The sequence below is a fragment of the Poecilia formosa genome, unplaced genomic scaffold, assembly GCF_000485575.1.
Source record: "Poecilia formosa unplaced genomic scaffold, Poecilia_formosa-5.1.2 Scaffold307, whole genome shotgun sequence".
Lineage (NCBI taxonomy): Eukaryota > Metazoa > Chordata > Actinopteri > Cyprinodontiformes > Poeciliidae > Poecilia > Poecilia formosa.
In genome coordinates, this window is record NW_006800246.1 from 26,350 (window position 1) to 37,072 (window position 10,723).

Below are 10,723 nucleotides of genomic sequence, written 5' to 3' on the forward strand. Positions count from 1 at the left end.
CTTACCTTTATTTAAGTTTTCCTTCCAAGTGATGCTAAAAGTTTGAGAAGTCCCCACCGTCTGTGAAAGCGAAGCGCTGCTGATTTTACACGTCACCATATCTTATGGTTTATGCAGCGCTATTATATTACTGACGATTATATCCACTACTGCGCATGTCTGGAGCTCGCGTGCAAGTAAAGGTGGAGGCGATGGGTGACAACAGATACTAAGTCACGTTATTGCTTGGATTTTACGGCGCCACCTTAAGACCCTGAACTTCACATTTTAACGTAAAAAAAGCTCAATGCAACGTGGATGTAACGAGTAACGCAACGGTTTTGTAGAAATGTAGTGAAGTAGAAAGTACAGATACTTACTGTAAAATGTAGTGGAGTAAAAGTAGAAATTATCCATTATTAAATCTACTTAAGTAAAGTACAGATACGCGAAAACTGTACTTAAGTACAGTAACGAAGTACTTGTACTTCGTTACTTCCTACCACTGGCGGCGGGAGTATTAATAGTTTTCTTTACTGTCTTCCTCTTATTTGCTCAAAATGTTCTCTGTCTTGTCTTTACTGTGGCTATGAAGAGGCAAACAACACAACCTTCACAACAATGACAACAGTGTTTGAGCAGCTTGGACTCACTTTGTTCAGTAACTCATGTTGTATCATCACTGTGTGCATAAGAGTCAGCTCTCCACCTTCTCTCCAATTACCTGTTTGAGTCTGCTTTGTGTTTTCCTACCAGCATTGAATGCATCGCCTCTCCAACCCTCAGCAGCTCTGCTCTTTGCCTGCGCCTGTACCTGGCTGTATTTAACTAACCTGTTCTCTATATAGCCCTGTGATGGACTGTCCACCTGGTTAGGGTGTCTGACCGCTGAAGGAACCAGCCCCACCACAAGCCTGCAAGGAAAATCAGGTATAGAAATTATTTGATTTGCTCTCTACTCCAGCTTCTGAGGTTTCGTCCAGTTTCAGCAGGATGCTGACTTGCTGTTGGTTGGGAAAACCTACTTTGATTTTCCTTTCTATCGTCATCAAATGTTTCTTTGTTTTCCAGGCAAATTTCTAGAAATTTCTCATCTCTGAGATTCATTGACGGATTTTCCATTGGTGTTATCTCGGCCTTTCAGCTAAGTGATGGACAGTAATACTGTACTTAAGTATGTTTTTTGAGTACCTTTTTTTACTTGAGTATTTATTTTTGGGCTACTTATGCTAGTTAGCATTGTCACCAGTGACAGCAGGTGAACGGTTGTCATGGAATGGTAAGTTGTTTCTCTGCCATTAGCACATTTAGCAGCATTGATTAGCAGCACTAAGCCCCTCCTCCTGGCTCTGATTGGTTGTTTTTGGTCAGGCCCAATAGTAGCTGTCTGATATTATATCGTCACAACATGGTGACAGTTTTAACAAATATGGAAAAAAAACATATTTTGTAAAAGTTACATACTGCAGCTTTAAGAAGTGTGTGTGAATGAGAGAGACACATGGAGTGCACAGAGTGATTTGTGACAGGACGGTTGTAAAAGTGAAGTACATAGTAAGACTGAAACAGGATGTTGAATATTGTCACCTTCCTTAAAATAATGGACTACCTCATTTTTTGCCAAAAGGGATTTTTTTTTTTTTTGCCCATATCATCTTTTGGCAAAAATTAACGTGATGATTCTTTGTTTTTTTTTTTGTTTTTTTTGCCAAACTCCTTTTGGCATAAAATTACTTAGGCCATTATTTTAGAAAGGTGACGGGAGCTGCCAAGGAGGAAGAAAAGAGGAAGGCCACAGAAGGTTCATGCATATGGAGGACAGTGTTAGGTTGAGATGAAGGCAGATCATCTACTCTGAAAAAAAAAAGTAGAGAAAATGTTAAATTTTTTACTGAAATATAGTCTTAAAAAGCTAAGCAAGACAATTTATCCTTAGGTACCTTAAATATTTTAGATTGTACAATAACATTTAGATATTCTAATAATGAACAAGACTTTTCTAAAACATAATTGTTCTAAAATGCATTAATTGATTAAATTGTAACAAGAAATCCAAAACTGGCATCCGAGCTCTTCTTTTTAAATTCTCATTATATTATTGAAAGAAAAAAAAATGTCACTTTATGGCAAGAAAGCTTATGGCCCCAAAGAGCTGAACAGACAGCAGAGATTTATTAGCTCCAGCAGTCTCTACACAGATCTACACGGCGCCTTTGCTTTCTGATCTCTTCTCCAGCATCATTAGCTGTACCTCACTTTCATCTCTCACTCTGTTCCACTCAGGAATCCTTCCTTCCGCCCGTCTTTAGCATCACTTGCATCTAATTGCCTAAGGGACACATATGTGCATGACTGTGAGCATGAGTCGAGCTCTTCAGGCTAGATACTGCAGTAATGACTTCCAGCTCAGTCTTTAGGTAATGGCCATTTCCTGGTAGCTGCCGCTGGAGGACGATTTACAAAAAATACACTGATTTTCTGTGGACTAGCTGGGGCTCTGTCCTCTGTTAGACAAAAATGAATAGAAATTGATAATTTTTCTTGTGAATTTTTTTGACAGGACTGTGAAAAAAGTATTAGCCCCCTTCAAAATGCTGCATTACTTATGAAATCCAAATACTGTCAGAAAATATTAACATTCTTGGTGCACTGGGGAATATATTGTTGCATATCCACAAAACCAAAAAAACTACAACAGTTATGGAAACTAAGGTCTACAACACTAAATGAGCACGATATTTTAAAATATCATCTCGCCTACATGTTTACATTAAATCACATTTTGGCTTAGCTCTGTGTTAGTTTAAGTTACAGTTTTAATGATAACATTGGCAAGCCAAAGAGTCTGTTTTTATTACAACGTACTGCTAATGTAGGCATCTGATTTCTAGTTTTCTCTTGTTTTGGAATCTGAACTTCATTACTGTTGTAAAAATAAAGTATCCACTGTCAGTCCTATGTGAAGGTCCTCTATTGTTGTGCAATGGAGGTCAGCTTTCCCTTTTTTTGTTTTTTTTTAACAGATAGGTTACAGTTACACCTGAAGAAATAAAAAACAAGCCCTAATTAACTGAGTTGCCCATGCTATTTTGCCCAGGCTGAGACATTTGTCTTGGATTTATGGAGTAGAGATCAATACACCTAACTGGAGAGAACCTTAAGCAATTTTGCAAGCAGAGTTCTTGCTACAAAGCCAGCAAGAACTCTGGTTATAACTGACCTTTAACCTCATCTTTCACCAGCAGCTGTCCTTTCACAGGGAAGGCAGTTTAAACACTTTCCATAAATGGAATCAGTAAAGTTTGTTAGGCTGGGCCTACGTCCAGTAGCAAGGGCATCAGAGAAGTCTTAGATCAGGGGTCCCCAAGCTACGGCCCGCGGTCCGGACCTGGCCCGCCTCCACATTTGGTCACATTTCAGGGAACTGCTTGATATTTAATCAGTACGGTTGTCTGCTAGCGGTAGAGCAGATGAACACACGTGTCTGTTATGAACACCGCATTCCAAGTTGTATTCTTCGAAGCGATGCCTGTAAGTAGCAACTTGTACTTCAAAACGAGCCTTTATGTTAACATATGAGGAATTAATATGTTATAATTCCATTCCCTCAATGAAATATATACTAGTCAGTCCCAGTGACCGTTTCACTCATGGTTTTTGCCCATGTGCTTTCTGGGTAAAAAATCAATCGAGAAACAACCACCACGCCCCCGCCCCTCCATCAACAATTTCCGGCCCCCCACCAGAGAAGGGAAAAGTTATGTGGCCCTCACAGGAAAAAGTTTGGGGACCACTGCCTTAGATTAAATAGACAGTAGCCGTGGAAAATGGATGAGATTCGGGGCATTTCCTGCTGCGCGGATCTCAGTGAGCTGTTTGCAGTAGAGCCAAACAGTCCTGAAGGGGTCCTGCTTGACAGGATTATAAAACATGGGGTGGTCCGCATCCAAGTCTGAGCAAGCAGCAACATGGGCCAAGGAATTTCAATGCTAACTCTCTAATACACCGTTATGTTCAGCAAGAGCAGCGTTAAAGTAGCACTGATCTTGACTCTAGAGTAGACAGTGAGTTTACCTTCTGTAAAACGCAAAGTCAGTGCAAACCTTATAGACAGGTATAGCCTGGGGCATACTAGCACAAAGGACTAGGGATATTCCCATTGGGTCAATGGGTAAGTGGGCCAGTGTTTTAGAGCACTGGTGTATTAGTGGGACACACTTCAGGGAGTGTGTTAGAGGGCACTCTCCCTGAAGTCACGCAGCACACTCTCGTTTTGCAGCACCACAATGCCTGTGTCACTTTGACCGGCGGAGGCTCTGCGGTCAGGAAAGGAGGCGAGGCAACAGAATGTAGTTGAGATGGATTTATTTGAAGCTGCAGGTCACATTGTCTCATTTTCCCAGTGAGACAAAGAAGGTGGCTTTTATACTTTGGGCAATTCCAACACTCATACCAGGAACAGGGGTGATAAAACAAAAGAAATAAACATTTACACAAACCTAACACAAAACAATAAATGGTACCAACACATATTTACATGCATGCAAATCATTAGAACTAACTAAGATCAATCAAAGAATAAATTTTACTTAATATAACTCCTCAGAGTATTACCCTGCTTAATTGAAAATTGTATGCTCCAGGAACTGTTTAGAAGCACCTTTGTCTCCCTTTGCTGCTCCACCCTGCTGAGGACACACACCCAGAAAGGAAAGTACTCAAACAATTAGCAAACTCAAATTAAACCAATCTAAATCAGAAAAAAACTGAAATTTACCCCCACATTCTCCCTGAACAGGAAAGACAGCCAGTCTGCCCACCCAAAAAAATGCCTAAAACATGTTTGTTCATCATTTAGTTAAGTGACTCACAGTGAGTAGAGCAACCAGACATTTTGCACAAGAACAGCAGTACCACTAAAAAGTAGGATGCTGTAAAACTACACCATAAAATAATATTTTTTTCATAGAAAGGAGTAAATGTAACTAGTTTACAACCCACCTCTGCAAACAACATGTGACTGCCATGACAGCAGTAGATCAATATAAGTAAAACTTGAAGTCCCAGCAATATACACGAACAAAATCTTGCAACATGTAGTCCTGGGATGTTTAGCTCAAATGGGGAGAGATGTCTATTTATAAGAAGCCGATTCATGTACTGAGCTCGGTTCATTTTGGTAAACCGAGGACCCTCCGCCTTGGAGGTTCAAGTCCCAACTTCTGCTACCAGGTGGTGGCGGTATACGCACAACCACACCTGTAAAATGAGGAAGAAGAAGACGGGGCTCTCACTAAAAACTACACTGGCGCATATCGTCTAAAGGTAATAACGTTTGATTCTTTTGTAATGTTTAGTGTATTTACAGCCTAATTTCGACCATATCTGCTTATTTTTCCTGGTGCTTTTATATCAGAGGCGTTTTCCGGTAACGCAGCTTACAACGACTCAGCTGACATGTGCTGAAAACATCCAGTGCTAATACAGCCCTCTGTTAGTTTTCTTTCTTATCCACGTTGCTTTCACTAAAGCTAATGCCCAAACCTTTTCTATGAAGTTTGTCGAATCCACTTCAGATAGCGATCCTTCTACTTTTTCAGTCCTTTTCGGTGTTTGAATGTAACTCGGCATTTAATTGGAAGAAAAAACATTCCAAGATCAGGTTGGAAGTACACATGCTGTACTTCTCTTGTGTTTACTCATCATTCGCCTGTTTTCCATCCAGTTAGTCCTTCCACCAGAGAGTGGAAAAAGAACGATATATATATATATATATATATACATACATTTTCATTACAAAACTCCAAAAACAGTAAAATAAGTAAGTAAATAAAAGATTAATTGCAGTTTAGTATTCTTATGGCATGAGGGATGAAGCTGTTATAGAATCTTGTTGTTCTGGTTCTATATCAGCCAGGAGGATTCTGATTGGTTCAGAGCTGTTTCACTCTAAATGCTTATTTAGATTCCCCAAAATATAATTGGACGTCTTAATATAATAATAATAATTAAATGGACTTTAATTATGAGATAAGAGTGAGCTTGTGATTCTCTCAAATTTTATATTTTTTGTACTTTAGGAACAAACAGACAAATTTGCTTTGTTGTTTTTGTTTATATTGTTCATATGTTTGCCTGCTGTGATAACAAATTTTGCTGGATGATAAATTGTTCCAGAAGTTAAAACGATAAAAACTGATGTTGTTTTGAGGCCATTTTTAAGTATCATAATACTAATGGTAGAGTAATGCAAGAACACATTCTCAGAGATCAATAAACTTTCAATGAACATTTAACACTGCTAAACAATGTTAAACAGGAAGACATTTTAAATATCCAAAATAAATAAACAAATGCAACAACAAAAACAAGAATTATAATGAATTATGAAGTCTTGGTAAACACATTTCTCCTTCATAAAAAAGTGGATAGTTGAGATCAAAGCACCAGACTGAACACTTATCATCCAGTTTTTAGTAGAAATGCAAATGGAAATTTTTCACATGTATCATGCAATTAATAGGCTTATTGTGACAGGCCTTCATATTGTTAGCTTTCTAAAATAATGGTCTACATAAATCACAGCCTTTTATTATAGCCAAAGGATGATTTGGGCAAAAGGAAAAAGTCACTGTTGGCAAAAAATGGCTTTTGCCATTATTTTAGGAAGGTGATGATATAAAGTCGTTGATCAGTTTTTCATGAGCTTAAAAGGTTTCCTGAACATCCTCCTGCTGTTTCTAGGCCTTCCTTCGAAGCCATGACCAGGTGGGCGAGAGCCAACAACGTCCACAAACACAAACCAGCCGAGGCGACTCCCTGGAATCAGCTCAGATCAGCCGGAAGAAGAAAAGATGGAGGTGTGCCTGCTGGGACGTCAAGGCCGGATCAGACGGACCCTCTGAGAAAGACCCGTGCCGCCGCCGAGAGAAAGCCCAACCGCAAGAAGAAAGAGTACACCAGCGAGGACGTAAACGGGTTCCTGGATTACCTGAAGCAGAGCGGTCAGGACGGAGGCAGGGAGACGGAGGCGGAGCTCAAGGAGACGGTGGAGGTGGCCCTGAAGAAGGACAGGAGGAGGGAGGACAGGAGGGTGAAGAGGCAGAAGGACAAGAAGAGTAAGATGGTGAGCTCTGCTGAAGCTGAACCAATCAGTGGCCTGCAAATGTTGGCGTACTCACTTCTTGTCGCTTTACAAACTTTGCTTGGATTTTAGTAGTTTATCATTGGGAAGCGGAAGGAAAATAGTTTTCACAACAGTGTGACGTGCGTTTGTATTAAGTCAATTCTTGAAGCAGTTCTCTGATCGTCCTCTAGGTCACAATGACACATTTACACATTTAGCTGGGTGATAAATTGTCCCTGAAGTTATTGTAATAAATTATAATATTGTTTTGAAAGCATTTTCAAGTATTATAATGGTAATGGCATAATAATGCCATAACATATTCTCAAACTTTAAATTCTTATAAACATTTAACAGTAGAACTAGAGGACATTTGAAAAACCAAAAATAAATGAACAAAACAATGAAAGCAATCATGAACTCCCTGTAAATAACTGTCCATCAAAAAACTCTCTCTCTCTCTCTCTCTCTCTCTCTCTCTCTCTCTTTTTTCTTTCTTTTCCCCCCTCCCCCCCAGGTGTGCTTTAACTGCAGGAAGCCAGGTCATGGTCTGGCCGACTGTCCAGAAGCCGACAGAGACGAGGAAATGGGCCGCGGCATCTGCTTCCGCTGCGGCTCCACAGAGCACGAGATCCAGAAGTGCCGAGCCAAAGTGGACCCAGCTCTGGGTGAGGTTCCCCCCCCACACACACACACACACACCCCAGCTGGACCAAGCCTGACTCCACGTCTGCATGTTCAGCTTTTGTAACTGTAACTCTGTCCTTCAGGTGAATACCCGTATGCTAAATGCTTCATCTGTGGTCAGACTGGACACCTGTCACGCTCCTGCCCTGACAATCCCAAAGGGCTCTATGCTCAAGGTACATACACACATATGGAAACACCGTCTCTGGTTCCTGGTGGATGTTCTACAGGTCGAGACGTGACAGAGGGTGGTTGTGTTTGCAGGCGGCTGCTGTCGTGTTTGTGGCTCTGTGGAACATTTCCAGAAGGATTGTCCGGAGCATCAGGCAGCAAGTGAGTTTCAGACTTCTGATTGTTTAAAACACAATTGCCGTGTTTCCATGAAATAAGACAGATAATTAAAATCACATGTGTATGAGTTTGTTCACACAGTGAGTCGTTAAAAAACAACATGCCCGCCATCATCTGCCTCCCACGTCCTGTTATTTTCTTCATGGTTTGCCCCAGTGCCAACATCAGGCTGTTCATCATGTGAAACAATGTTTCTGGGTTGTTATGACATGTTGATGATCTTTTTTTTTTTTTTCTTCCTTTTTTTTAGACATAATGACCCAAAGTCATTTTGCACAATCATCTAACAATGTGAGCTTCCGTTAAACCAAATGGTGAAACTGTGGAGTTTGTGAAACATTGAATTTAGTGCATAAATCATTGGGTCATGACCTCCTGCTGGGCGTCACCTTTGACTCATCTCATTTTTTACAGTCTGTGTTTTTGCACAGAGTCAATTCTAATAAGCTGCTGCAATGCCACATTATGCAGTAACTGACTCAAGATGTAATAACGTTACTACAGATGTGGCAGAAAGTACAGCGAAATGTATTCAAAGATTTCATTACAATTTTATTTATACAGTGGCAATTCACAACAAATGTCGTCTCCGGGGACATTTTCCACTGATCGTTACGAAAAGCTCATTTTTTTAGAAACGATACTTTAATAATGTGGCGCGTATGTAATGAACAATCACAAAGTGTTTATGTTCATTCTAATTATTTTATTTCTAATCATGTAGATCCTGTACGCGTCTTAGTTGAAATAATGCTGAACTTCTGGTCGTTTAGTTGCCTTTTCAGAACCTTTGTTTTATTAACATGTCGTTCAAGACAAAACGATTCAAACGGCCCTCACGGATTTTATTACATTTAGTGTTTATTGTTATGTATTGGGGTTTTAAAGATGTTTTATGACATTTTAATGCTGCTTTTTATTACATTATTACATACTGTGACGTCACAACCTTTTGTCCCTGGATTGATGTCGGTTTCACCTTTACAGTTGGAAACTTTAGCTGTTTCCCATGTCTAGTTTCCTACAATTAATGCCAAAGAGAGGAAGGAGAAAACCTCCCCTGGCTTTGTGGAACAGAACTAGACCATTATGTTGAGTTAGACTCATGTACGAGTCTTCTGGGGTTTTCATGTGTTTAATGTGTCATATGTATGTGTTGGTCCTTCCAGCTAACTCGGTGACTCTGGGCTGGTTGTCCAACAACATGAGCGCAGACCTGGAGGACGTTCATGTTCCAGTGAAGAAAGCCAAACCCAAGCAGGCCAAAGTGATCACCTTCTGACGGGACCTGAGGGGACGTCTGAACCTTCACCTGGTGGACTCTTTGGAACCGGACCGATGGGTCAAAATGTGACGCACAGTCACTGAAGTTTTGTTTCAAATGTTTCCTGTGGCGTTGGCTCATCCAGTCTGCTGGAGGTGAATCATCACTGAATGTGTGAATACTGGCTGACGTTTCGCCACATAACAACTCAGGAAAGCCAGACTGTCCGACCTGAGCTGTGTACCGCTGGTGTTCATGTGTGTTTGCAGAACGTATTAATTATGTTTGTCTGTTTTACTTCAGACATCAACTGTACAGCACTTCTAATACTGACGGAATAAAACTAGGGCTGTAACGAACACTTATATTAGTAATCGATTAATCTATCAATTATTCTGACGATTACTCAGAAAAAAAAAACTGGCATATTTTACAGTTTTTTCCTTTAACCACTGAAGCATCTTGTATGCAATACATTAAAAGAAAAACATTAAAATGGATTCAAAACCTTTTCTAAATGAAAAATATTTAATTGCCTAGAATGCTATTCTTTTGTGAATCTGAACCAGGTGAAGCTAAACCTATACCACTTGAGGAGTTTTGGTTAAAATATACAGTCACAGATGTTTTTGTCTTAAATATAAAATTATTTTCTTTTTTTACAGTTTTGGCTGAATTACTGCTCTGAATGTCTTTTTTCTCTCACTAAAAGAACCTTTTTTGAAACTGTATATTCCAGTTAACAATCAGTGACTAAGTTAGTTGAGGATTATTTCAATAGTCGATAAACAGAGAATGTCACAAACTCCTAAACCAACATCCAGAGCACAGGAAGAGAGCGACTGGTCTTGGTAAGATGGACTGATCCAAGCAGCAGCAAAGAAAGTCTTCCTCCGAGGAGATTTTCTCCAGATGCAGGTGGAAAAACGACAAAAGCTTTTATTTTCTTTTGCATATCTTTACAGCTGCTGCATCTTGATGTTCTCTAGAAAACGAAGTGAATCTGTAGCCAGGCAGCTGCTGCTGGCTGCCAGCTCTGAAGATGATTACGCAATTTACATGAGTTTCATCCACTGTGTGTGTGTGTGTGTGGGGGGGGTGTGTGTGTGTGTGTGTGTGTGTGCGTGCGCGCCTTATAACAACACAGAGGACTGATTCTAATGTCTCCTGTTTCCAATTTGACAGCAGCTGTGAGAGGGTCTTTGGACAGAAGATTGTTCTGCTCTTGTTGGGTTGCCCAATATCCCGCCTGCGAGCCCCAAACTTTAATTCTATGAGCAAAACTTTGCAGGGGGGCCTTGTGGTAATATTCTCAT

The 10,723-nt window shown here is 40.2% G+C and overlaps 1 protein-coding gene across 1 annotated transcript; it reads left to right on the forward strand.

The window, feature by feature from the left end:
- Nucleotides 1–5,198: 5,198 nt before the first annotated feature.
- On the forward strand, nucleotides 5,199–9,921 carry zcchc9 (zinc finger, CCHC domain containing 9). The gene is made up of 6 exons (XM_007572700.2): nucleotides 5,199–5,304; nucleotides 6,724–7,105; nucleotides 7,623–7,773; nucleotides 7,876–7,968; nucleotides 8,057–8,125; nucleotides 9,313–9,921. The coding sequence occupies exons 2-6, from the start codon at nucleotides 6,740–6,742 to the stop codon at nucleotides 9,423–9,425; spliced, it is 792 nt and encodes a 263-aa protein (XP_007572762.1). The 5' UTR covers nucleotides 5,199–5,304; nucleotides 6,724–6,739; the 3' UTR covers nucleotides 9,426–9,921.
- The last annotated feature ends 802 nt before the right edge of the window (nucleotides 9,922–10,723 follow it).